Genomic DNA, 27,599 nt, shown 5'->3' on the forward strand with positions numbered 1-27,599 from the left:
TGAAATTAAAATATCTTCTGCAACCAAAATTAGTATTACATTGCAATATTGTGAGTTAGTTTTATCTTAAGGAGTGCATTGTTCAAAAAAAGTATATAGAAACTTTATTTGATCTTATATTACCTTCTGACATGATAATATTAGTATATATTACAGCTCTTATAAATCCTTTTATTTTAGAGAATTCATTTTTGTTATACGTGAGATAAATATTAACAAACTTATATAAATGAATTTTAAATTGGTTTTTTTTAATATATACAAGATAAATATTAAAGATTACAGATGTGAATTAAATTTTTATGCTACTTAATTTTTGACCAACAATAATAAGGGCCTCCTGTAAAAAAAAAAAACTAAGGTTCAATTTGATAATTTACTAGATTATTTATTTAATTATATGTGGTGTGAATAGGAATTAAAACCATATTTTTGTAGAACCAAGTGTTTCGAAATTATGCTACATTGAGAACTAGAACCGTCCCACATTGCCGTCCCGTAGCCAGGCCAGCCAAGCCCCATTTTCGAAATTATGCTACATTGAGAACTAGAATAAAAATGAATGTATTGTTGATTTAGAATTTATGTTGTTGGATGTTTTGTTTTAAATATTTTAGAATTTATGTGATTGGATGTTTTGTTTTAAATATTTTAGAATTATATTTGGTTTGTGTTTTGGATATTGAATTAAATTTATGTTGTTGGCTTATAATTTAAATTTTGTTTATGTAAGTATTATATTGTAACTAGTTATGTGTTTTTTTTTTGTTTTTTTTGGGTTGATCCGGGTTAACCCGAGTCAACCCATCTAACCCGTGACCCGATCACTTGACCGGGTCGGGTTTCAAAACTATGAGTTTATGTATAAAACATAACTATTTTTTTAAGATAATTTTAAGGATCTTCACAATGGTCTAATATAATATATCTTGATGAATTTAACAAGTTTTTTAAATATTAATTTCAAAATCTAAATTTAAGAAATCAAAAGAAGAAAGAAATTTTTTTGAAGGGGAGCTTGCCTTTTTTAAAAAAAAAAACACATAAATTTATGCAAGAAAAACTACTGTTTATAAAATTATAATTTTTTATAAATTTACTTTATTAAATCAATTACAATTATGAAGTGTTGGTTTAGCGGTTAAGGCACTGCTATATCCCTGTAAGGGTGAGAACACAAGTTCGATCACCAGGAAACACACTTATTGGAAGGGACAACCACGAACCTCGAATATGACTAATCTTACCATTTAAAAAGATACAGAGATACCTGAATAAAAAAAAAAAAAAACACAACCACAAAAATTATTACTAAGAAAAACACACACTAGCTATGAAATCGCAGCAGTCATAAATGTACAAGCCAAGTTAACCCTTGTTATTAATATATCCATATTGATTATGACCGCACGAATTTTTATTTTTTTTTCAATCCTCTTACCCGCACAAGTATCGTATAAGGATACATTATGGATATTGCTGGATACGTATCAAATACAGAGAGATACATGACAAAAAATAAAAAATAATAAGTTTAATTTCAGACACGTGGAGGATATGATAACGTATGTGAAAGAAAGATACACGTAGAATACTCGGGGACACATTTTTTCAGACGTGTGGAGGATAAGATAACTAAATTTTAAAAAATAAAAAATAAAAAATAAAATTATGATTTGATTTTTTATATTCATCTTCAACAAAATTTGACTTTTAGGCGTCCAATTAATTTAAAATTGCAAATAAAATATAATAATTAAAAAAATTTAGGTGAGTAGTTCTTACTAAATTTTAAAAAGAAACAACGAAATTATGATTTTCATCTTCAACAAAAATTAATATTTAGGTGTTCAAGTTTATTTAAAATTATAAATAAAATATAATAAATTGATCTCTATTGTTTATTGTATACTTTTATATATTTTTTTCATAAAATTTATTATAACTCGTGATCTAGATTATTGACTAAAGGGACCTTCTATTGAAAAATCAAATATTAAATGATAAAATCAGAAAAAGAAATCAGAACGAATTAGAAAACAAAATCAAAATCAAAAGCTTTCATATCTTCTTTTTTTTAAAAAAACCAAGGACATTATTTCGTATTTTTTTTTCTGTAATGCACGTAAAAATAATTTTTTCAATTAAAAAAACATTTTATTATTTTTATTTAAAATTAAAATAAATTTTATGATATGATGGAAATATAAAAATAATATAAAAATAAAGATATAATAAATCATAACCTAAAAGCGTATTTTTTTTTTTACTTATATTCAGTGATATCTACAATTGAAAACTCTTGACAAAGCTACGAAGAAAATACTATGAAATTAAAATATCTTCTGCGACCAAAATTAATATTACATTACAATATTGTGAGTTAGTTTTATCTTAAGGAGTGCATTGTTAAAAAAAAGTATATAGAAACTTTATTTGATCTTATATTACCTTCTGACATGATAATATAAGTATATATTACAGCTCTTATAAATCCTTTTATTTTAGAGAATTCATTTTTGTTATACGTGAGATAAATATTAACAAACTTATATAAATGAATTTTAAATTGGTCTTTTTTTTAATATATACAAGATAAATATTAAAGATATAGATGTGAATTAAATTTTTACGCTACTTTTTGACCAACAATAATAAGGGTCTCCCGTAAAAAAATAACTAAGGTTTAATTTCAGGGGCGGGGCTGAGATTATTTGATAGGGGGGTCAAAACTAATATAACAAGGTATAATTTTTTACATATAAAGAAACTGATATATAAAAGTAAATCTAACATAAAAAATAAGATTATTGGTTTCTAAAAAAGAAAACTTACATTAAATTAAAATCCAAGCATAATCAAAACAAACCTATAAAATATATCAATTAATTAGAAAAAACAACATTTACTATAATAAGAAATAAAAAAATAAAAGATTTTAAATTTGGGTCACAAATTATCTTATTTTGATAAACAATGAATTAATTGGCAGCTTTGTTTTAACCTTTCCGCATTGCTTTGTATTATTATATTTTTTGGTTAGGACTCTAGAGAAGGAATACAGAGAAATGGTAAAAAAAAAGTAATTAAATTAAAAAAAATATTTGTTTTCTTTTCTACTTATAAGAAGAGATAATTTTAAATTTAAAGATAAGTAGTAAAATAATAATTTATTATTAGAAAGCTCACTACTTATTATATTTAAATACTAAAACAATTAAAAATATTTTGCAGGGTCCGGCCCGGAACCCTACTTGCCACCCCTTGATTTCACCGTCTGTTCAATTTGATAAGTTACTAGATTATTTATTTAATTACATGAGGTGTGAATAGGAATTAAAACCATATTTTTGTAGAACCAAGTGTTTCGAAACTATGCTACATTGAGAACCAGAACCGTCCCACATTGCCGTCCCGTAGCCAGGCCAGCCAAGCCCCATTTTTAGAAGGATCTCCAGCTCCTACTACAGTTATTTTTCTGCCGGCATTGTTTTATTGAAAGTAAAGAGAGAGCCTCCATGGCCGACTCTCATCAATGTCTAATAAACATCTCGTTTCTTTCGTGTTTTTTTTTTTTTGTTTTTCTTCCTATTAAATGTAATTAGATGTATAATTTAAATGTCTAGTAAGCATCTAGCATTCCTTTCCATTCTAAGTACAGCACAGTGTTTCTAAAAAGACTGCAATCGAGTATTAAAAAGCTGGGGAGATTTGATGCCATTCTTCTAGCTTTTAATGCTGAAATTGCATGGTAGGATCTGCTGGTGTAAATTCCTGCTCCAACAAGCATGGTCCATGCTAAGATGAGATATATAGCCAGACGGGCCGCCCTAATAAACCCAATTTTTTTTTTTTTTTGTGATTTAATCCTAGCTACCTAGGCATGGACATATAGAGGTAGAGAATTGTTAAAGTCTGAGCAAACAAGTAGAGATTGATTCGACTTACAAGGACATAAAATCATAAAGCAAACCAACGCTGGAAATGGTAAAAACCGTACCCAACTTCCATCGACGAGAGTTGATCCGAAATGATTTTCTCCGACCCATAAAATAGTCATGAAAACACTTAATTTTGATAATTAATAGTATTTTATATATACACACACAAAAAGTCGATGTACAGATAAGGTACCTGGCAGGGAATGTTGTTTCTTTTATATTTATATACTTAGATTATATCATGTCAAGATTTATAACATCTTCACAAGCGGAATTAAAGGGTGGTTTGTGGACGTGGGAGAGTTCTTTTTTAAAGTGTTAATTTTTTTTTAATTTTAGATTTTTTTTAAAATAAAATTATTAAAATAAAATTTAGAAAGTTATCCAAGTATATCATAGTTCTCAAATAAGATTAGAACTCCTGATGACAATATTAACAATTATTTTATGAAATCATATATGAACCTATTATGCATAGTTTTTTTTAAAATAATTTAATCATGAATATTCGATCATCATAAAATATCTATTCTATTACATTGTATTATTAATTCCTTTTATTTATTTTTATCAAATTACTTATTTTTTAAAAAAAGAAATGTCTCTCGACATTGCTGCTCGTGTTAAATAATTATCTCAACCCAATAGTTGAAGCTGTTAGGTAAAGTTTAAAGATATGATTTATATTATTCTCTAATACACCATTTCAAGTAAAAACTCTTTGAGCTTGAAACTTGCATATGCCTATATTATCTTGTGCTTAATTTTTATCAAATAAATGAGAATGATGAGATTTGAACTCATGACCGCTTGGTCATTAAGCTTTGATACTATATCAAAAAACCATCTCAATCTAAAAATTTAAACTATTAGATGAGATTTCTCGATATAATTTATATTATTCTCTAATAGTTAGTTACATTAAATTCAATAGTTACTACTACATTACTATTATTTTTTATTGAGGTATTCATTTTAGGTAGGCAAGTTGGTTTGCTGTGATTTTCTTAGCCTATCCCTTTCACAACCTCCACCTAAAAATGTCAGGCCAAGTTTGCGGCGAGGCTAGAGATGGACAAGTTTGAGAAACATCACACCGCACCCTTTCTTTCTTCTTCTTTTGGCATCTCAATTAAAGAACACAGTCAGGACCTTTTTATGGAATATAGTCAAACCCCTTTTTAATTTCCTATCCTACTCTCAAAAACTAAAAATAAAGAGTACATTATTATTTAGTCTTTGAGGTTCTAGCAAAATAATTATTTAGTCTCTCTGGTCCAATATTGCCTCCCTGTATTTTATTTTCATACATAACTTAGTTCCTCCACCATTTTAGTTATTTTTCTTCCTAAAATAAAATAATACACTTGACGATATATCAATTGAAAAAAACTACTAGGGATAGTTTGATAATCTCCTAAAATAATACACCTCGACATATACATTTTATTTTCATTTGTAAGAGATGGAAAATCCATCACCCTTATATCATTATCACTAAAAAAAGTTTACGAGAATTAATTAAAATTAAAAAGAAAAGGTGAGATTGAGAGAAGTGAAAAAGAAGAAGTGGATGAGAAAAATGAGGAAAAAAAATAATGAAATGAGAAAGAAAGAAGAGGGGTCACATGATAAGAAATGAAAAGAGAGTTTTGATGGAAAAACAAAGATACAAAAGAGTTTTATGAGAGGAAAAAAATAAGATCAAAAGTGTTTTTTATACTAACTAATCCATGTATGTACTTTTATACAAACAAACATGTTTTAAAAATAACAATTTTAATCCTTCTATTTTTAGTGTTGCTATTTATTTGTTGGAAGAATTTGAGGAAGTGTTTCCCAAATATATTCTTAGTGGTTTATCGCCAATAAAAAAAAATAAAACATCAAATTGATCTCGTACATGTAGTTGTGATTTCTAACCATCCAACCTATAGAAGTAATCACAAGAAGATAAAGGAGCTGTAAAGACAAGTTGAAGAGTTGATGGATAAAGGGTTTATAGGGGAAAGCATGGGTCCATTTGTGGTTCCTGTGTTACTTGTGCCAAAAAATGATTGATATTAGAGGATGTGTGTTAATTGTCAAGCTATCAACAATGTTATGGTAAAGTAAGTATTAACATCTAATTCCTAGGATAGATGACATGTTAGATGAATTGCATGGTTCTTGTGATTTTACAAAGATTAATTTAAAAAGTGAATATCATTAGATTAGAATGAAATAAGGTGATGAATGAAAAACTGCTTTTAAGATTGAGTATGATTTTTATGAATGGTTTTATGTTGTTTGGTCTTACTAATGCACCTAGCATATTTATAAGATTGATGAATCATGTTTTATATGCATTTATATACATGTTTATTGTCATTTATTTTGATGATATCTTGATTTATAATAAAACTTTAGATGAGCATATTGAACATTTACGTTATGTGCTTAATATTTTGAGAAAAGAAACGTTGTATGCTAATTTCAAGAAGTGCACTTTTTACATGGAAAAAAGTTTTTTTTTTCTTTGATATATTTTTTGTGCAAAGTGTATAGATAATAAGAAAAATATGAAGGTTATCCAAAAATAATCCACATTTAAGTCAATTATTGTAAGAAGCTTTTATAGTGTGTTTAGTTTTTATAGAAGATTTATTAAGAATTTTACTACACTAATGACACCACTCAATAAAGTTGCTAAGAAATGGTATAAAGATGGATGAGGCAAGGGTGAAGGTTATCCAAGAATAACCCACACCAAAATCAACTACTGAGGTAAGAAGTTTTCATGGTTTGACTAGTTTTTATAAGAGATTTGTTAAGGATTTTACCACACTAATGACACCACTCACTAAAGTTGTTAAGAAATCTTTATCTCAATAGGGTAGTGAAAAATAACATGCATAGAACTTAATTAAAAAATGATTATGTTCATTACTTTTATTAGCATTACTCGACTTTTCTAAAACTTTCAAGATTAAGTATGATGCCTAAAGAATATATATTGGAGCTGTTTTGATGTAAGAGAAGTAACCGATTTTCTATTTTAATAAAAAGCTTAATTGAGCAACATTGAATTACCTAACTTATAACAAAAAAACTTTATGTATTGGTGTGGACTTTGGAGACTTGACAACATCAGTTGTGACTAAAAGAGTTTGTTATCCATTCAAATCATGATTCATTAAAGCACTTGAAGTGATAAGGTAAGTTGAATAAGAGGCATGCCAAATGGGTAGAGTTCATTGAAACCTTCATACATGTCATTAAATACAAGTAAGGTAAGGCTAATATAGTGGCTTATGTATTATCTAGGAAGCATGTTCTTTTTTTTTTACTTTAAATTTGAAATTATTAAGTTTTGAGTATGTTAAAGACTTTTATGCCAATGATAGTGTTTTTCCTAATGAGTATGAAGCTTCTAAGAAGTCAACCTATGGTAAATTCTATAGATTTAATGGTTATTTGTTTAGGAAGAATATAATTTATGTGCCTGATAGTTCTATACATGAATTACTTGTGCGTGAAGCTTAAAAGATGGTTTAATATGACAACTTAATATTAGAAAGACTTTAGAAGTTTTGTATGAACATTTATTTTGGTATACAATGAAACATGATGTACAAAGGGCATGTGAAAAATATATCACGTATATACAAGCTAAATTTAAGGTCTTACCATATGGATTATATACTCCTTTATTTGTACCTAAGAAACATTTAGTAGATATTTCCATGGATTTTATTTTAGGTTTACCTAGATTGGAAAGGAGTAAAGACTCCATATTTATGGTTATAGATAGGTTTTCTAAAATGACACATACCATGCCATATCATAAAACTAATGATGCAACTAATATTGATGATTTGTTCTTTAGGGAGATAGTATGACTTCATGATATTCCTAGAAGTATAGTTTCAGATCGAGATGTTAAGTTCTTTAGTTATTTTTGGAAGGTTTTATGGGGAAAGTTAGGAACTAAGTTGTTGTTTTTTACTACTTGTTATCCACAAACAGATGGTTGAATGAAAGTCATAAATAAGACTTTAACTAATTTGTTTTGTACTTTCATTCAAAAGAATTTAAGAAATTAGGAGTAATCTTTGTTGTTTATAGATTTTGCATATAATAAAAATGTACATTTTACTACTAATGATTCACCATTTAAAATTGTTTATGGTTTTAATGCACTAGCTCCTTAGAATTTGTTACCATTGCCTAATATGAAAGAGTTAGTCTTGATGAAAATAAAAAAAGAAAATAAAATGGTGAATAAACTTCATAAGAGATTTCTACAACACATAGAAGTATGATATGGTGTTGATATCATACTTCTATGCGCTTAGATGTGTTAATATTGGTGCAACAAGACATTTATGTGCCTAGATGATGATGTTTTCCACTTACAAAGAAGTGGATAGTTAACACTTGTACATGAGAAATTCATTAACCTCCAAGATGTATTGGACATTAGGAAGATTATACTAAAGATGACTTGTGAAAAACTTCTCACCCTTAATAATGTGTTTTATGTTTTTGACATTATAAAGAACTTAGTTTCTAGCTCATTGTGAAGAAAAAAAAATAGTTTTAAGATAGTCTTCGAGAGTGACATGTTTATTCTTTAAAAATAGAATATTTGTAGGAAATGAGTATCTTACTAGTGATCTTTTCAACATGAATGTAATAACTATTGTAATCAAGGATGAGATGAATAATAATAAAATATCTCCTTTTCTTGCTTAAGTCGTGTGATACATAACATGACAAGTTAACATATGTTAATTATATTTTTATACATAGATTAATTAATTTTGAATTATTACCAAGTATGTTTTTTTAAGAAGGTTATAAGTGTGAGGTTTGTGTATAATTAAAATTCACAAAAACTTCTTTTTAAACAATTGAGGGAAGTAGTGAACGTGTAGATTTAATTCAGTCGAACATTGATGATTTAAAGTTTGTGCAAACAAGAGGTGAAAAAGTATTAAGTTATTTTTATAAATGATTGCATAAGGTAATATTATAGTTATTTGCTTAAAAGTAAAGATGAGGCTCATGAAATGTTTAAACATTACAAAAATAAGTAGAAAAACAACTAAATATGAAATAAAGATAATAAAAAAATGATAGATGTGGAGAGTATGAAACAATTTTTAGTGAATTTTATTCTTAAAATGATATTATCTACCAAACTACCATGTCTTATTCACCGCAACAAAATAGCATTACAGAATATAAAAACCTAACACTAAAAGAAATGGTGAATGCCATGTTGATAAATTTGGGAAAACCTTAGAAATTATAGAGAGATGCAATTTTGACTGTTAATTATATACTTAACAAAGTACCCAAAAAAGTAAAAAAAAATAATATCATATGAATTATAAAAGGTAGATGACCTTCCTATAAATATCACAAAGTGTTGGGGTATCTTGTAAAAATAGTAGTATTAAAACCCAAAAAGATCAAGATAGGACCTAAAACTATAAATTGTGTTTATAATAATAATGCATAACAAACATTCATCATAATACTATAATGGAATAAGAAAATGCTATATTTTTTGAATATGTGTTACTTAAAAAGCATAAAAAGTTTGTTTAATTAAAAGAATAATTGAAGTTAATAGTCATAACCAATTGTAAGATGATGAAGGTGAGCCAAGAAGGAGTAAAAATACAAAAAATAACCAAAATATGTAAAATAGTGGATCTTCCACCTTGAAGTAAATCATTAGGCTAAAAATGGATATTTAAATGGAAGATGAAAGGTAATGAAACTATTGACAAATATAAAGCAAGATTTGTTGTTAAAGGATTCACAACAATCCTTCTAGACTCTAGCTGATAGAATCAGAAATGGCTACATGTGAAATGACAAGGACAATAAAAGAATTGAAAGTAAATAACCAAACATTATATATAACAAGGGAATAAAAATTCTGCTTGTGGATTTACTAAAACGGTGCATACCAGCACCGTAGCTAATGAACAATCGATTAATTAAGCTTGTTGAAACTTTGCTATTGTTGTATCATCCCCTTGAAATCAAGCTCTATCAAATTCAACTTGTGACATGATATTTAACTATTGAGTAAGTGTCCAATTGGAGAAAATGAAATAAAAAAAAAGCAACATTTCAAACAGATACGCATATATCGTTAGATATATATTCAAAAAATATCTAAAAATTTATAATAGACATCAATAACATCACATAGAGTTGTTCACACAACAACACATCAATAATATCACATTGAACTGAAATCATGACTTAAAAGTTAAAACTAAAAAACTAAAAAGAAGAAAATCATGAAAAAAATAAATCTAAAACAATTGTAGAGAGAGATAAGTTTGGTTTACTGTTAGGTAGATTAGGGTTGTTCCTAGGTTTTAGTGAGAGTTGTTGGTATGGGTTTAGACAACAGAGATCGAGAGATTGGATTTCAGCAAGGGCTATAGGTGGGGGACAAATTAGGGTTTTTATTGCTGGAGATCAAAAGAGAATGAGAAAGTTGTGATTTAAACAATTGAGAGAGATTTTAATTGTGTATGGTTGTGCTAGATTTCAGATGAAGATTGAGAGAGAGAATCAGAGAGTATTGAGAGAGGATAAGGTTTTCTTTTAAACCTATTAGCCTTTTATAGTTGAGTTAAATGTTGGTTAAACCGGTTTGGTTCTGTTGGTCAATCGGTTTTAAACTTTTGAAAACCAAAATATTTTTTTAGATTTTATAATCCTTTCATTTGATTTTTATTCTTGTTTTGATTTTTTTAATTATTTTTTTATAATTTTCTCAAATTAATCGGTTATTTATATTTTTGCTTAGGGCTAGTTATAAAGTTTTTGTTAGCGGTTATACATGTATCATCCAGAACAAGAATTAAGCAGCAGCAAGTAACAACAAGCTCCCACGAACACGCAGTAAAATAACAAGGTACAAAAACTAAAAGAGCTTGATTGAAATTTCAAATTCTTGATGCCCCCGAAAGACGGAGACTGGTCCGGTTGGATAAAGCATGCTTAAGTTCAGCAGAATCATTGTCGACAGCAACGATGCCAAAATCTGAAGATAAAGCAGCCTAATCATGAACGAGGCATGGCAAAAGAATATAGCAAGTAGCGGTCTTGTCTAATTAGTGCACATCAGACTGTATTGGATAATTATTATGTTCTGCATTTAACAATTATTATGGTACATAATAAGACAACACCTTTAATTATATTCTTATTTATATAAAAATAAAGATAATAATCTAATTATTTCTTAATTGTGATCAAGTTTATAAATAACTAATTTATTATTTAATATCAATTGATAAATAAAATTAATTAGTTTTTATCAAAGCTGAAAGAATACTTAAATATCCTGTGTCAATTCAAGCCTGCGGCTAAAAGCGCCGCCCACCTGACAGTCTCTTTCTTTCTTTATTTATTTTTGAACAAAACCTTACCTGACACTCTTGGAGCCCAAACGAATTCACCAAGGCATGTAGTTGATCATTATGATGGCAGTCATGCGAGCGCAGAGAGTAGATCTTGTTTTCTTGAAGGAGAAAGAAGTTCAACTGGACACAAAATGTTCTTTAGAAGTGGACTCAAATCTTTTGCCCAGGAGCTTATCTCTGACGAGAAAGCAAAGGAAGGCTCAAACTTCATGCTCCCTGAGCAAATTAGAGGCCTGCTGCATAAGAATTGGCAGGTGGTTATTTCTCTGATTTATAAAGAAGCTGTGCAGATATATCAGCAAACAAAGGGGTCACAATATGATTCATGCAACTAAGTATTCCTCGAGCCCCCCCAGTTGTCTGAAAAGAAGGCCTACAGGAGGATTTTTACTTTTAAGCAAGTAATAGCTGGTGAGTTTTGTTTCTTTGGCTTTATGCCCCGTCTGTAACCCAGAAAACCAAAGAAAGAAAATACTTTTTAGGTATCAATATCCCCCCCCTCAGAACAATACTTTCTGTACCGACATCACCACCCTTTTACGAGAAATATTCAAGGGCAAAACCAAACTACGGTTGGATGTATTTATGAGCTTGCGGCCATAATAGCTTTGAAACCGCCACCCATTTTCCCTAATAACAGCTCAACTTGCGGCTTCAAATTTTTGCTAAAGGTCAAGAAAAACCATCCAATATCAGAACAAACACTGCCTATGCATGCGTGTCTTTTAAGCTTGATAATTCCATTCGAAAGCCACCTCTCTTTCCAAATATGGAGATGCATGTGTTAAGCATTGCTGATGAGTGATTGGCATGTGGGCAGAACACATAATCATTGGTAGTTCTCTGCCTCATTCGGATGTTCTCTACCTCCGCTGCTACTAAACAACCGATCATCTAGGGTTCCTAGATCTTATTCCATCAATGTACAAAACGAAGAAATTAACTAGCATGAAATAAGCAGAAAATTGAGAACAAGACAGCTCCCCACTACAAGGCTCCCTAGTAATAATCTGGCAACTATTGCCAACAGAGCTAATGTTCTGGTGCCATAGGCACTAACACATCCATTGCTGCTATAGGGGTCACCTGCTACGTCTGCTTTCTCATCTCTAACACCTTCCTGTGAGAGTTGGAGTGCAAAAAAGGAACAAAGGTAGGGCTGGCAGCTGGTCGATACTCTGGAAGGAGGCGGCCTGATCTGTACCGAACCCCACAAGCATTGCAAAGGGTTTTTGGCCCCAATGGTCCTTCTCTCCATTGTGGAGTCTTTGTCACCTGACAATGTGTGCATCTCCTGGTTTCAACTGGCTGCTTCATCTTCGGCGCCATCTCTACTGCAGAAGATAGCAGCATCAGATTCCTTTTCTTCTGTTGTTTCCTGGAAGAATCCAATATTTCCTCATCATTATAGTATTCTAATTCTGGATCTGAAGAAGCCGAACAATAAAACTTTTTAGAGGCACAGGCAGTGGGGATGAAAGGGAATGTATGTCGCCGGAGGCGTGGCAGCTTGCTTCGAGGGCGCTTTACTGGTGTGACAAATTTGGGGTAATATGTTGTCGCATTTTCAGTGGGACAAGAACTGCCACTGCTTTCCAGGACAGAAACTGGGCTGGTGGCCTGGAACAGATGAGAATATTTGCTGTCTGAAGACCGACAAAGGATGGGTTTGCTTCTGCTTGAAGATGCTTCAGCAGAGCTTGCCCAATGTTTTAACTGTAAAGATCCATTAAGCTGGGAATTATATAAAAGGTCAGTTGATAAAAGATAGAGAAATCTCCGTTGCATTTATCTAGAGAATACTCGGATAAAAGACATTCTATCTTGTTTCATGGAAAAACAAACTAAAGAGATCTACATTGTTTCTTCCAATTAACAAAAACATATTTAATTTAATGAGGAAACATGAAAAGCAAGCCACTATGGAACAAGTTATCCAAAAACCTAATGCTGCGATGTTGATATTACTTAACTATACTGAAGGAGTTCAAGTTATGAGATTAATTCCAGCAGGAGTGAGCAAACAATAGTTGAATACAAGGGCTTCAACAAGATTCAAATTACTATTTCTGCATGGTCCCAACATCTACAACAAATTTTAATCAAATGACCCAAGAGATTCAATTAAGAATAAAATAGTAGTGATGAGAGGGAGAACAAGTCCAACATCTATGAAATGATCAACATAAACAGATATGCACATTCTGCAGCAGCATCAACGGCAAGTGGGCATACTCTATACAGGCCTCTTGATCAGAAGCAACAAACAAGCAGTTATTGACAAACTGATATTTCTAATTTGTGCATTGCTTCATTGTTAAAAATGATAACAAGGAAGAGCTTTTAAGAATCCAGTCAAATATTGTTAATTTCTAGGCAACTGTGGGCAGACATGCATGTCTCATGTTAATGCTAAGTCCTAGTGCTCCTAAAGCTTCATCTGATCACTTTAGAGGCCATTTGCTACTGGTAATCAATGATGATTCTTAGTCCTCCGTGCTCACATTTCTCTCATGCATGTGAATGAAAATGCCATTTAGAATTGAGAGTCAATGCTATTTCTTCCTAGAATAAAAGTTTGTTGTTTGCCTCTTGGTTCTTGCTAAAATATTTAATGATGAGACTTTAACAAAGAGCTTTCAGGGAAAACAAAGCATATACTTCACTAGCTAATATTCCTTCACACAAAGCATCTATTTAATTTTACACAATAAATGAAAACTTGATAAATGCAACACAAACTCACAAATTTTGCACTTTCTCCCGAACTACTAATTCATTCTTTTAACGAGCAGCTGTGAAACTACCTTCTCAACAAAGGATACAAAGGAAAGCAAGGCATGAAAGACCAAAATGAAAACCTAAACATCCTAGCAGATGGAGCAGAAAACTAATGGCAAATTAAGTAAGAGCATAGTGCAAGGAGATAGGTGATCAAATTCGCTTTTCAAAATAATAATTCTAATACCATAATACCAACAAACTTTTTCCAGACACCTAGTTTGAGCCCTTGGCACTTTATTATCCCACCTGTTGCTAATATTGTGACAAGAAATAACTTATCAGCTGAATAATAAAGTTGCTACAGAACTTGATTTTCTTGTAGTTTTTCACTGGATGCTCATCTAGATTAACCAACATTCCATAGCACTTGAAGCATGAGTTCCTTTTCAATGTGATTATTCAAGTTGTTCCATCCAGCAATGTTTCTTTGGTTCACGAATTACATCAAAATTGTAAGTATGCCTCAGGATAATAAGAACACCTACCTTTGAAATATGCTAATGTAACTTGCAGCAGCTGCTGAGCAAATAAAACAAATGCTTTAGCAAAGTAGCAATGACACAAGCTCTCGACTAACCATATGAATACATGAAAAGACATTAGCAATTTGCACTTATTCGTGCATTCGAATTCTAAAAAGAAAATGCTAGTCAACACATGCTAAGGAAACCAAGAGGAGAATCGACCAGATGATTTAGTTAACAGATAGAGAACCTACACCAAAGTTTACAGAAGCAATGTAGAGATTAAGGAACAAAACCATGTTCCTCAATTCAGAACACATAGCAGACGGGTGCATAACCACACTCACGAACGAAAACAATGGCACACAGAAGAGATAAGAAAATCCCCAGACGTCCAACTTCAAACAAGATATCAGTCATTAAAACAAGCCCCGGCCCCCAATGTGTGTGTAATTGACATCAACAAAAGGAAGGATCATAGCAAGAGTACGGATTGAGTCTGTAAAAAATACAGTACGTTTTGCAGAGATAAGATAGTAAACAAGATAGAGCAGAAGCTACTTCATAATACAGATATGGGGTGTGAATGAAATAATAAATAAAACTCACCAAAACCGAACAAGAGTTATAGTTGGGTTCCAGGGAGGAGGCATCTTCACCACAGAGAGCGGTTGAAAAAGTGGTTAAAAGATTAGAGGAAGGGGGCTCGAGATGTCGGAATTTAGACTCCCAGTCTTCTCCATCATCACCATTTGGTTCTACATCTTCCAATGGGAAATCAAAGCACCCCAAAGTATCCTCGAAAAAATTATCCGGAACCCCACTGAAATCCTTGTCGAAAAACCAAGATTTACTCATCCCTGAAAAATTATTATCATTATTATTATTATTATTATTATTATTATTATTATTATAAGATGAGAAAAAAAAAAGGGTTAAGAACCCTCTATTCATTATTTATTTATTTAATCTATCCTATTCAAGGTCATTTTCAACTCGGATGCTCTGTCGTTTTCTTCAAGCTTTTTTTTTATCAATGCACAAACACACAATTAAGAGAGAGAGAGAGAGAAAATGCAAACCCTAAAATGAATAATGAACAAAATAAAAGAGGTAAAAATTAAGAAACAACGAGAAGGGAAGAAAAGAAGAAAGTAATTTGAAATTTGAAACAAAGAAAATGAAGATGGATGGAGGAGGAGACAATGCAACTGAAATAGGAACAAACAAACCTTCCTTCATTGCTTCCTTGCTTGCTTGGAAGAAATCAAGCCATAAGCGTCAAGAACGACGCAGTATTTTGAGTTTAGTGAAAGAAACACTTTGTGTTGTGGAGACAAGAGAGGGGAAAGGGAAAATGGAGGTGACAGACAGAAATGATGGATTAATTAATTGGTTGGATAGAAAGAAAGAAAAGCAGAGAAATGATGTGTGGTGTGGTGCGGTTGCTTACAATACAGTTTGCCATTCTAGTATTTTTTTATTGATATATATTAAAATAATTTATTTTTTATTTTTTAAAATTTATTTTTAATATCAACATATCAAAATAATTTAAAAATATTAATTTAAAACAACACAAACTTTAAATTTTAATAAAAAAATTAATTTGAATTAATGTATCAAATCAATAATTTGGATTATGTTACCCCTAATAATAATAAATTCTCTACCATAATTATTTTTTTAATTCCTAATTTTTTTAATTAATAATGAAAAGTAATAGAATAAAAATAAGTAAAATATATTTTCCTCATTTAAAAAAGAATTAGTATATAGCATCTTAAGAAATTCTCCCACGTTATTGGAAAAGGCAAACTCAATTTTATTCATTATTGTTTGATAATAAATTTTTATTCTTATAAAAATATTTTAAAACCTCTCTAAAATTAAATTATTAAAAACATTTTAAAACCTTTCTAAAATTACATTATTAAAAACAATTCAAAATATTTTTTTTGTCACCCTCTAAGTTATTTTGTGTTAAATTTGTATTTCTAATAAGATAATAAATATAAAGCAAGTACATCAATTTAATTAGATTAAAATAAAGTAATTAATACTATAATAAAAAAGTAATTAATGGCAAATCTTTTGTTAGAAAGAGGCCGCCTATATCTACGGTACAAATAAATTATATTATTCTTTATTAAATAAACATATGTTAATTAGGAATTAATAAACGGACTTAAAAATAAAAAAAATAAACCTTTAGACTAAAATGAACTTTGCTTCCGAATATTAGATATATTATGTTTCTCTGTATTTTTCTTTTTAGTCCTCTATCATTGAATACTTTTAATCCTTAACAAATTTTGATAAATTAGTCATTAATTGAAACATATAAGGATACAATAAAAAAAATTAAGAAAAACAAACCTACAGTAAATGTCCTCGACATTTTAGTATATGTTATAAATTTTGAACATTCAATGCTCGCCCAATCACAAGTGACTTACTTTAACTAGAAACTCAATATTATTATCACTAACATCTTCAAGTGGTGGGATCTTATCATCATTGGTTTTAATTTCAGATTCAATCTCTTTATGATCATATATTATCATAATTTTCTTGTTTGAACATTGAGATGTTATGTGATTTATTCTTAAACATTGAAAATACTTAATATCATTATTAGAAGGTGTTCGAGTAATCTCTTTATGATCATATAATGCTTAATTTTTTTTAACACTGATTTGAAAATATCTCTTTTTAATTAGAAAGCTTTGTTTTGCTTTCTTTCTTTCTTTCTTAAAAAAAAAAAAGATGTCTCAAACTCAAGAATTGAAAACACAAAGACTAATAACGTGGAAAATTAAAGATAAATAGATTGTTCAGATACTAATTGATGTGAATTCAGAGGTTAAGAATTCTAGAACCCATGATCAAGATAGAAAAAAACCCAATAAAGTTAAAATCATGTTATTAAAAAACATGACCTAATGATTACATGAACCAATAATTCAAAATTATTGGATAAAAGGCTCCAACCTGTTGATTACAAAGAATCAAGAACTTGAAGTGTAAGGATGAACACCACAAATATAGTTATCTTTTATAAGTTCTCAAGATTTCGATAAAAAACCAAAAATATAACCAACCTCATCACCTTACATAAAATATTATTTTTGAATAATAATCAAGTTTTCTCCTTTTCCCTTTGAAAAGGTATTTATAGTGAATCCGACCTCATATATTTAGTTGTGTTGTTAACATGCATGAGAAGTTTCAACTTCTAATTCCTCTGAAAATGTTCCCGCATCTCACCTACAAGCTTCTCTTGTGTTGAAAATCAGTGTTCTATCACGGATACTTAAGCATGAGCATGAACATCACTAACAACTCTTTCTTTGCGCTTCAACTAAAATAAAGTCTTTTTTTAGACTATCTTAGAAGCATATCTCAAGTCAATGTTGGTGTCCCTCTCTAAATATGTTGTCTTTGCATCTTGTTGATTGTTTTATGAAAATTATAGGAAATGGTATATGTATCTTGAAAGTTTTAGGATATTCATGCTATAAAATAATATCCTTAGGGTTTCGTTTAATATTGTAGTGTGGTTATAGATATTTTTAAATCGATTATAATTTTAAAAATTATTTAAATTTTATTATTTAAATTATAGAAAATTATACTATATTACAATCACAAACACACTCGAAAATGAAATTGACTGTTACACATATCCTAATCAAATCGTAAGATATTAAAAAACTAGATGAGAGATAGAGATTTGTTTGACCAAAAATCGAAGGCTCCACCAGTAAGTCGGTCACTCTGCTTTGGTAAATTATGAACTCACCAAGTGCCGAGCCAGAGTGAATATTTTGAAAAATTAACCCTGAATATTTGTTATACTAATAATATGAACAGTGGGCTCTGGTGCAGCACCAAAGTCAAAATTAGTTGAATTAATTGTTAATGCGAGAGGGGCCTTTTTTAAATTGTCTGGTTGGCGATGGTGAGGTAGCCATGTATTGTTTTGGAGTGAGATTCAAGTTCTCTCACCGAACACTAATTGATTTTGAAGGCAAACTTTTTGCTTGCATTGGCAGATATCTCTCACTAGCATGTAAGATATGTTCATCTCACCTTCCTTCCTTGTGTCCTACGACTCGGCTAGCATCCTCATAATTGTTAAGAGTTAAAGGTATAGCTGGTAGTAGATTAGCTAGATCATTACCTTACGGGAGGACCTATCCTCACTGTAAATTCCACATTAGGTAATTTGTATGGGAAACTTCCACGTAAAATGGGATAAACAAGAGGGGAAATTAGCTGAAAATTGTGTCTTAATCATTTGAAACTGAAAATTTACCTTGTTGACTGTAATCTTGCCTCAACCTACTTCCTTCTGGAAGTAAGTCAAATCATGGGAGATCAAAATAAAACAAAAAACCGAACAATCCCACATAGTAAAAATAATCATTAAAGAGTTAGGCACAAAGCTTTGTTGCCTAAAAATTTAAGGGTGCGGGTGCTAAAGTTGCTTTGTCATACAACCTCCCCACCATATAACCAAACACACAGGCATACACATTTCAAGCCCATTTCATCTCCAAAAACTTGCTTTAAGTTTATCTCCCGGATTCCGGTGACTGCATTGAGTTGTAGGGGCCCTGCATTTATTGTAAGTACAGAGGCAGATAAAGAATTCCAAGGTTTGTATACTTTGTATAAATCGAATCTGCAAATACACTTGTTTTAACTAGGTGATAGTGATGTTTTCTTTGTGAGTTTCCAGGGCTGCTTAGAACTCCCATACACAACATTTCTGTTTTCTTTGAGTTTTCAGGGCTCCTCACAACTCCCAGCAAATTTATCTTCGTTCAAGGTACTTCATGTGCATGTACCATGTATATGTGCGTTTGTTTTTCTAGTCCATGATCAACACTCTCATTGTCTATGTAGCATCAGAATTGTTCCTTCTGAAGGAGAGTTGCTTAGCTAGCCAACCAATCAATTAATACGTGTAGCTATGGCCAATCAATTATAAAAGCATATAAATTATATATTAAGGTTTTGTTCTTACTTATCTAATTAACCTTACGTTAAGTTGGGACAGAACCACCTTACGTTAAGACGTCATATATGAATTCTACACTTCATTAACAATGGAGCACTACGTACTAAACTCAATCATGCGTAGACTCAATCATCATCATCACCAACCGCAGTTGTTTTATCATTTCACAGAGCTATAACTACTTTGATGAAGCTTACCTATCCTTAATCTTGAAATAGTTTTCTTGTTAACTAATATTTCTCTTGCAGTTTACACTAATTAGCAAAAATATGTGTTAATTTATCATAGTATTATATATTTATTGACTCTATGACACAGGCAAGCATATGCTATGCTAGTTAGAAGTATGTCATCTCTCAGACCTTATCTTTTCGCAGGTATAATTCTCCGTGAGATGGGAGAAATGCCGAGCTTCCAATTGGGTGTTATTGGGGCCCTGTTCCTTTCAGTTGCATCATCTGTCTCCATTGTCATTTGCAACAAAGCTTTGATGAGCAATCTCGGATTCCCATTTGGTAAAAACTTGTTACCTGCACAAATTAAGAGGGCATGCATTCTTTTGAAGATTTCTTTTCATTTTGCCATTGTCATTAAGAACCGGGAGTTGCGAATTGAAGCCTTTTATTGGATTTCTCACCATAAGAAAGCAGAAAAAAATTACCTTTCTTTTTTCCTTGGATGTTGCAGCTACAACTCTCACTAGCTGGCACCTCATGGTAACATTCTGCACACTTCATGCGGCACAGCGTCTCAATTTGTTTGAGTCCAAATCCATTGAGATGAAGCCTGTGATGCTCTTTGGAATTCTAAATGGGGTTTCTATTGGACTTCTCAACTTGAGTCTTGGGTTCAATTCTATTGGATTCTACCAGGTAAACCTTAATTCTACTTTCACTTCCAAATCGGTTCGCCAAGTTGATACAGTTTTTTTTTTTTCTTTTTTCTTTTACTCGCTCTTGGTCCTGGAGATGTTTTCTTCTTCTTCTTCTTTATATTGCAGATGACCAAACTTGCAATCATACCATTCACTGTCCTATTGGAAACTCTGTTCCTGAAGAAGCAATTCAGGTTACTACAGTCCTGCATATTTTTATATAAATATCAGATCAGATATCAATATACAGCTTGTATTGCTTTAATGTTATATGATTTTTCTCCAAGCACTCTATTATATTCTCTACTTATCGCAGCCAGAAGATAAAGCTTTCGCTCTTTGTCTTGCTTGTTGGAGTTGGCATTGCCTCTGTGACTGATCTCCAGCTCAACTTCGTTGGAACAATTCTCTCTCTCCTAGCCATTATAACAACCTGCGTTGGGCAAATTGTATCCTTTCTTTGCATGCGCCATTGATTGTTTTCACTTCAATTCGGTGTTACATTATCATACTTCAGCTGGTAATGATCTCGGGGAATAATTTGACTTTGAAAATGAAAACAAACTTGTTCGACTTCATAAACTACATATATATTTCAAGAAAATCTTTAGCCTGCTAATGCTGCGCCTAGAGGGACAAGTTCATTCTTAACTTGATTAATTCTCGATCAGCTGACAAGTACAATACAAAAGAGGCTAAATGTGTCTTCCACACAGCTGCTTTACCAGTCAGCCCCATTTCAAGCAGCAATTCTCTTTGTGTCAGGCCCCTTGGTGGATCAATTCCTCACCAGAAAGAACGTCTTTGCATACAAATATTCTTCACTAGTCTTGGTATATATCCTTTTCCCATCTCTCTCTTGTTCGTGTTTTCGTGCTCTAACTATATATATACACATGAAAGAGTGACAGAAAGCATTTATCCTTGAAAAACTTTGCAGGCATTCATTATACTTTCATGCATTATATCTGTGTCTGTGAACTTCAGCACATTCATGGTTATCGGCAAGACCTCACCAGTTACTTATCAAGTGCTTGGACACCTCAAAACTTGCCTTGTTCTTGGCTTTGGGTACACTCTGTTACATGATCCTTTCACAATGAGAAACATCATTGGAATACTAGTTGCCATTTTTGGCATGGGCCTATATTCATATTTCTGCGTCCAAGAGAATAAAAAGAAACAATCAGTGGACCTTTTACTAGCTTCCCAGGTACTATTTATATATATATATACTACTGATCTTTTGACATGAATATCTCTGCTCATTATTTAGGAATTGAAAACAAATTGCTACTCCTTGTTTGTTTCAGATGAAAGATAAGGATAGCGCTCCAATTTTGGGCATGCAAGATAAAGAAATCAGTCATGACGCCAAGAAATCAACAAAGGACTCTCTTGTTTAATTTGTCATAAAGAAGTTCATGCATGTATCGGGTGTTTGCTCTACCAGAAACAATTAATTTGTTGAGTTGAGTATAAATGTTTTTTATTCTTTTAATAGACAGTACCCATTCACTTTTTTACCATTGTATTAATTTTAGCTCTAAATAAATCATAACACAGATCAATTTTCCCATTCTTCTGCTGTAAATCTAATAATGTAACCTATCAAATCAATAATCAGACAAAATTAAATCAATAATATCCTATTTCGTAAGGTGAATTACTGAATTAAAAAAAAAAAAGACTCCAAGATATGTCATGTTGTGCAGATTTAAGGTAAAACTATGAGATATTGAGTATTTTACATAGTATATTAAAATAATTTAAAAATATAAAAAAATAATTTTTTTTTAAAAATTGAACCCAACAAAAACTAAAAATCGATAAAAAAAAAAAAAACAAAGATGGGGACAAAATCAAAGATATACACTGAATTTTCAAGAAATATAATGATACTTTTTGCAAATAAAAATCCTCAAAAATTAAAAACACCATAACAATGGATAGAAAAATCCATAATTTTTGTTGTTCCAAATCTTATTTGACAGAAGAGCTATTATAATCTTTCATATTAAAAAAACTAAGCCTCGATAATACTTAATGAAAAAGATAAAACCTATTAATTTTTTATATAGAAAAAACTAAATTCCTTAATAATGGTTAATAAAAAAATAAAATATGAAAAGTATTCAAGAAAAAACTAGAAAAGAATAATAATATAGAATAAAAATACCATCATGAATTTTGAAAAATTAAGTAGAGAGAGAGAGAGAGAGGGAGAGAGAGGGAGAGAGGGAGGTCGGTCAATGATCATGGCAATTTGGTGTGGTGAAGGCTGTCTGGTGGGTGTGATGATAGCAACGGATGGGCAACATGCATCTAAATTCTAGCGAAATAGACCAAGATCATGATTGCTTTAAAAGGCACTAATACCGAGTTTGACCCATTCATAATATTTTAGATGACTTCAGTCACAAATAATATTTAATATTTTACTATGCACACGTATTATTCTATTTTTATTTATCTTATTCTTAGATTTTTATTCATGTTTTATGTTCTAAATAATCTAATTAAGTTGTTTTTGTACTTAACAATGTTATAATGTTATAAGAGACACAAAGTGTTAAAAAAACTAAATAAAATATTTGTTATTTGAAAAATATAATTCTTGATTAAATTAACTTCTCATGCGTGTTTAATTCTCATGAATCAATATTAAACTATTACTTAATAATTAAATCCTGCATATTTAATAAAGGTTATTATACGATTAATGTTAATTGATGCACGAATAGCTAGGTTAATTAAAAAGTAAAGATAGATAGAAAAAATTTATTATTTTTCATGGTTGATTTATTTATAATCACAAATCGATTATTGATGTTTAATTATCATTGACGAAAACATCTTATAAAGTAAAATAAATTTCTCTTTATTTTTTATATTTTATCATTTGTCTTTAATTTTCCAGAATCAATTTATTTTGTTTTCTTTGCTTTTTAAGTTTTTAGGTATTTTAGATCATAAGCAAAATCTCCCTTTTAATTACTATCATTTAAATTGCATATTAGTTGATTTTGTCATATTAATATATTTGGTGTATCTTTATTTGGTTTGCTTTAATTAAAACTTAAATAGCTTGTCTTGATTGATTGAATAATTAAGTTTTAATACTTTTATTTTCTACATTATAAATTATTAATTTTAAAGGGTTTAAATGTACGGAACTTCAGCATTCATCATTTGCCGGTGCATATAATTTTAATTTTTTTTTCTAATATACGTAATCGTTTCGTTTTTTCTTCTTTTAATTTGGATCAAGACCTGGTTCTGCATACCATGTTTACGACCAACAGACAAATTAAAAGATACATGTAACTGTTGAATTTGACAGAAAATAAGAAAAGAGTGTCGTCAGGGAAGACTAGAAAATTATCATAAGCTCCCTTTTTGCCTAACGTACACCTGTAAAACATATGGAGTGGATGGCAGAGAAGACTAGAAAATTATCAGGTAACTGCAGCATGGGAAAAGTTTCAGCATCCTCACAATACAATGAGTACTGACTCTACTGAATGTTGCGTTAATGAAAACGGGATGTACAAGTTTTTTTAAACAACAGAAACTGCAACACTGTGCAGTAGCTCATATATAAGCTTTCGCCATTAACATTGATTGCACTTTCTGACCACCCAAACTGGTCCCATTCGCTTGTCCGGCCGTGACTGTGGAAATGTTTTTGGAAATCATCATAAAACTATTACAGAATTCAAGAAAACAAAGCTCAATATGCGTTGAAATAAGAACAACCTAAGAATCAAAGACTTGTGCAATATTGATCTTATGTATATGGTGATACAAGATTGTTTTTTTTGAAGGGACCGGGCCTCCCGACAGCTAGGGCCTCTACTAGTCCCACAAGAAGCTCATCGTGAGCTGCATCATCTCACAAACTATTCTTTATCTCACGAGGTGTTCTATTCTACCATTTCTGTCCTCTGTAAAGCATGTGTAGAGAGTTATTGTTAAGCAAACATATTAATCCAAAAACTTAAGCGGTTAGATGAGACTCCAAGATATGATTTATATTATTCTCTAACACATCCCCTCAAGTAAAAGCTCTTTGGGCTTGAAACTTACACAGGTCCACATTACCTTGTGCTTAATTTTTATCAAATAAATGGGGATGGTGAGATTCGAACTCGTGACCGCTTGGTCATCAAGGCTCTGATATCATGTTAAAAAACCATCTTAACCCAATAGTTTAAGCTATTAGGTGAGGTCCCAGGATATGATTTATATTATTCTCTAACCATTATTAGTAATATTATTTTTAATTGTTTTTTGTTTTTTGTTTTTAGGTGAAATGGCATGCATGGGTTGCATGACAGAGTAGAAATCATCTCCTTGAAGCCCTGCCTGCTCAAAATCATCGAACGTAGGTGAAGCTCCTTGCCAAACAACACCTCTGTTTTTTCTTTTTGAAAAAAATTAAATTTTAGAGGAATTTACAACTTTATATATATATATATATATATAAATACATCCAAAAGAGCAAGGAACACTGAGCTCCAATTGTCGTATTCTCCATCCCATCATCCCAACCAACTGTATTAAAATAATTTGGACACAAAAAGACAGTTCTGATCAGCTCTTATTGGAGACTCCCGAGAGACATTTGGCTTGTCAATATCGCTATGATGCCATGCAATAATTTCCATCCATGGTATCAACGTTGACATATTTTGCCATGATATAAAAATTAGTAATCTCCTCCAATTCATATTCATCATCACCTTTAGTTAGGAAGATCCTCTAAAATAACTCTTAATGACTTTCTTTCTTGTTCTCTTAACTTGTTCTTGTTAAGCAATGAGTAATCTCTCTTAACATGTCCGTGTTATCTTTTGCTAGTCTTCAAGGGACGTAGCGTGATGACAAAGGACTTGAGATCCGCACAGCAAGTATCGAGTTCGAGTCAGGGCGTGCACCTCTTGAGTAAGAGCCTGAGACAGCCGGAATTTTATTCGCTCACCTGGACCCACAAAGTGCACTTTTTGGAGATAGGGTTTCCTTGAATCCAAAAAAAAAAAGAAGTTATCTTTTGCTAGTTTCACCCTTGTTATCTTTGTACGTAGTTGTGCCTCCTGGGTAATATTTTATTTTAAACCATACTTTTGAATTTCAATATTAAAATTAGAATAGCTTCATCATCATCATGTGAAGTCTTGACTATAATGTTTTTCCTTTTAAAGTCAAATTAATCTTCATTTGAAGTTTGAACTCATGAGCAGTAAGAGACCAACAAGCTCATCATATTTGAGTGTCCTCAAATCTTCTGACTCTTCAATAACCATTACTTTCGAATCCCAATGTCTAGGTAGAGACCTCAAATTTTTTCTCACAATCTTGGGTTCTTTGATTATTTTTCTCAAGATTTTATAACTCGTTAACAATGGTGACAAACCTTGTGCTCATCTCTTTGATGCTTTCGTCGAGCTCCTTTTTGAACATCTCAAAATCTTGTATTAGAGTACTGTTGGTTTTGGATTCCTTTACTTGTGTTGTTTCTGTACGAGCAACCTCCCACATCTTTCATATGACATGAGCCTTGGTAGCGTGCAGATCCTTCTCAATTCACTATCACACAAAATAGAAAGCAAAGCGTTAAGTTTTTTTTTTTTTTTTTCTTTTTCAAGGTTTTCCTGGTTACGGTCTCCACAATTTATTTATTAGAAAATAATATAATTATATTTTAAAATCTTTTTTTTGGAATAATATATTTTAAAATCTTATTTAATGTATAAGTTATTGAGTTAAGTTGATATTTTAACATAGTATCAGAGCCTTAATCATTAAGCGATTACGAGTTTGAATCTCAACGTTCTATTTATTTGATAAAAATTAAATATAAACTAGTGTAATTTATACAAATTTCAAGCTCAAAAAACTTTTACTTGAGAAGATTTGTTAGAGAATAATATAAATTATATCTTAAAATCTTAACTAAAGTTTAAACTATTAGATTGAGTTGGTTCTAATAGTTTCTTTAACACAATTTTCATAAAAATAATATAATCATTCTTAACAAGACCTCGTATATATCTCGATATCAAGGAAAACAAATACAAATACGAACTCATATAGTTCCAATATAGATAAATAGAGTAATCAAATCAAAGGGCTTTAGACTAGTTGGCCATGATCTTCTTTCTTAGATGGGCAAGTCTTATTCAAAAGACTAAGGCTCTAATACTAGTTAGAGAACTACAAGTCAAGTTTAGAGAGGGGTGAGTAGATATTTAACAAATAAAAGTAGCATTTATATATATATAAATAAAACCAACTATTACAAGTTCAGCAAAAGTAAAGCTAATGCAATATATAAGCACATGACTATAAAATAAAGAGGGTACGTATGGATAGAGAGATCAAATATAAAAATTTATCCTTATTCTTTCTCGTCTACATTTATTCCCTAAACACAATTTAAGCTTTCCTAATCGACTATACATTCCTACTTTGGGCGAGGAATACACATTTTAGAGCCACTTTTTTTATAGACTCAGAGGGTGTTTGTTTTTGAGGTGGAGGTGGAGTTTTGTTTGTGGGACTCATAAAAAAACTAAAAAAAGCAATAAAAAGTAGTTTTTGTGGTTGAGTTTTGTGCATAAATGAGTTGTATCCAACCTCAAACTCAACCACAAAAGCTAAAACAAACACACCCTCAAGCTGCCCTCGTATCAGTATAGTCCATGTCCATGGCAAGCTCATCTTGAATTGTTTATATTGCTCTACTAAACTGTATTACAGTTTTCGGTAGTGTTTGAGATTGTAGTAGCGGTTGTTTTTTAAAATGTTTTTCGCTTTAAATATAGTAAAATAATATTTTTTTGATATTAGCGCATCAAAATAATTTAAAAATATAAAATATATTTTTTAAAAAATAAATTTTAAAAATACTTTTATACCGCAAAAACAACGCACTCGAACTTCCATGCTTTTTGGTGTCTGCGGAACTAGTTGGCTTCAGAAGCCCGGCCCAATTCCAGAGGGTTATTGTCTTCCATGTTTGGAAAGAAATTTAAGATGTCATTACCGATCAAAATCAAGGCC

At 30.8% G+C, this 27,599-nt stretch overlaps 2 protein-coding genes across 7 annotated transcripts; one reads left to right on the forward strand and one right to left on the reverse strand.

The window, feature by feature from the left end:
• Positions 1–10,818: 10,818 nt before the first annotated feature.
• LOC18098205 (GATA transcription factor 11) lies at positions 10,819–16,079 on the reverse strand. 4 transcript variants are annotated; one of them, XR_008059083.1, is made up of 5 exons: positions 15,864–16,079; positions 15,241–15,491; positions 12,470–13,117; positions 11,390–11,616; positions 10,819–11,001 (listed from the first exon to the last, which is right to left on the reverse strand). XR_008059083.1 is itself a non-coding variant. In XM_024599929.2 (3 exons), exons 1-3 carry the CDS (start codon positions 15,871–15,873, stop codon positions 12,473–12,475), a joined length of 888 nt encoding a protein of 295 aa, XP_024455697.2. In that variant the 5' UTR covers positions 15,874–16,079; the 3' UTR covers positions 12,105–12,472. The 4 variants fall into 4 exon arrangements, 2 of the variants coding, with proteins under 2 accessions (XP_024455697.2, XP_006384911.3); XR_008059084.1 differs by having other exon boundaries at positions 11,390–11,619; XM_024599929.2 differs by lacking the exons at positions 10,819–11,001; positions 11,390–11,616 and having other exon boundaries at positions 12,105–13,099.
• Positions 16,080–19,062: 2,983 nt separating this feature from the next.
• LOC18098206 (UDP-xylose transporter 1) lies at positions 19,063–22,060 on the forward strand. Of its 3 annotated transcripts, none has more exons than XM_024598881.2 (9): positions 19,063–19,295; positions 19,379–19,468; positions 20,038–20,175; positions 20,348–20,532; positions 20,661–20,728; positions 20,851–20,983; positions 21,206–21,367; positions 21,475–21,747; positions 21,848–22,060. In XM_024598881.2, exons 3-9 carry the CDS (start codon positions 20,055–20,057, stop codon positions 21,938–21,940), a joined length of 1,035 nt encoding a protein of 344 aa, XP_024454649.1. In that variant the 5' UTR covers positions 19,063–19,295; positions 19,379–19,468; positions 20,038–20,054; the 3' UTR covers positions 21,941–22,060. The 3 variants fall into 3 exon arrangements, with proteins under 3 accessions (XP_024454649.1, XP_024454650.1, XP_024454651.1); XM_024598882.2 differs by having other exon boundaries at positions 19,069–19,264; XM_024598883.2 differs by having other exon boundaries at positions 19,082–19,295; positions 19,430–19,468.
• The last annotated feature ends 5,539 nt before the right edge of the window (positions 22,061–27,599 follow it).

Source organism: Populus trichocarpa, chromosome 4 (genome assembly GCF_000002775.5).
Source record: "Populus trichocarpa isolate Nisqually-1 chromosome 4, P.trichocarpa_v4.1, whole genome shotgun sequence".
NCBI classification, from domain to species: Eukaryota; Viridiplantae; Streptophyta; class Magnoliopsida; order Malpighiales; family Salicaceae; genus Populus; species Populus trichocarpa.

What these genes read in the sequence shown, in the direction of transcription:
- LOC18098205 (XM_006384849.3), bottom strand. An exon ending in ATAACTCTTGTTCGGTTTTG is followed by an intron (nt 13,118 to 15,240) that starts GTGAGTTTTATT and finishes TATAATTCCCAG; the next exon opens with CTTAATGGATCTTTACAGTT.
- LOC18098206 (XM_024598881.2), top strand. Translation starts at nt 20,055, where the DNA reads ATGGGAGAAATGCCGAGCTTCCAATTGGGTGTTATTGGGGCCCTGTTC. An exon ending in ATTCTATTGGATTCTACCAG is followed by an intron (nt 20,533 to 20,660) that starts GTAAACCTTAAT and finishes TTTATATTGCAG; the next exon opens with ATGACCAAACTTGCAATCAT. An exon ending in CAACCTGCGTTGGGCAAATT is followed by an intron (nt 20,984 to 21,205) that starts GTATCCTTTCTT and finishes ATTCTCGATCAG; the next exon opens with CTGACAAGTACAATACAAAA.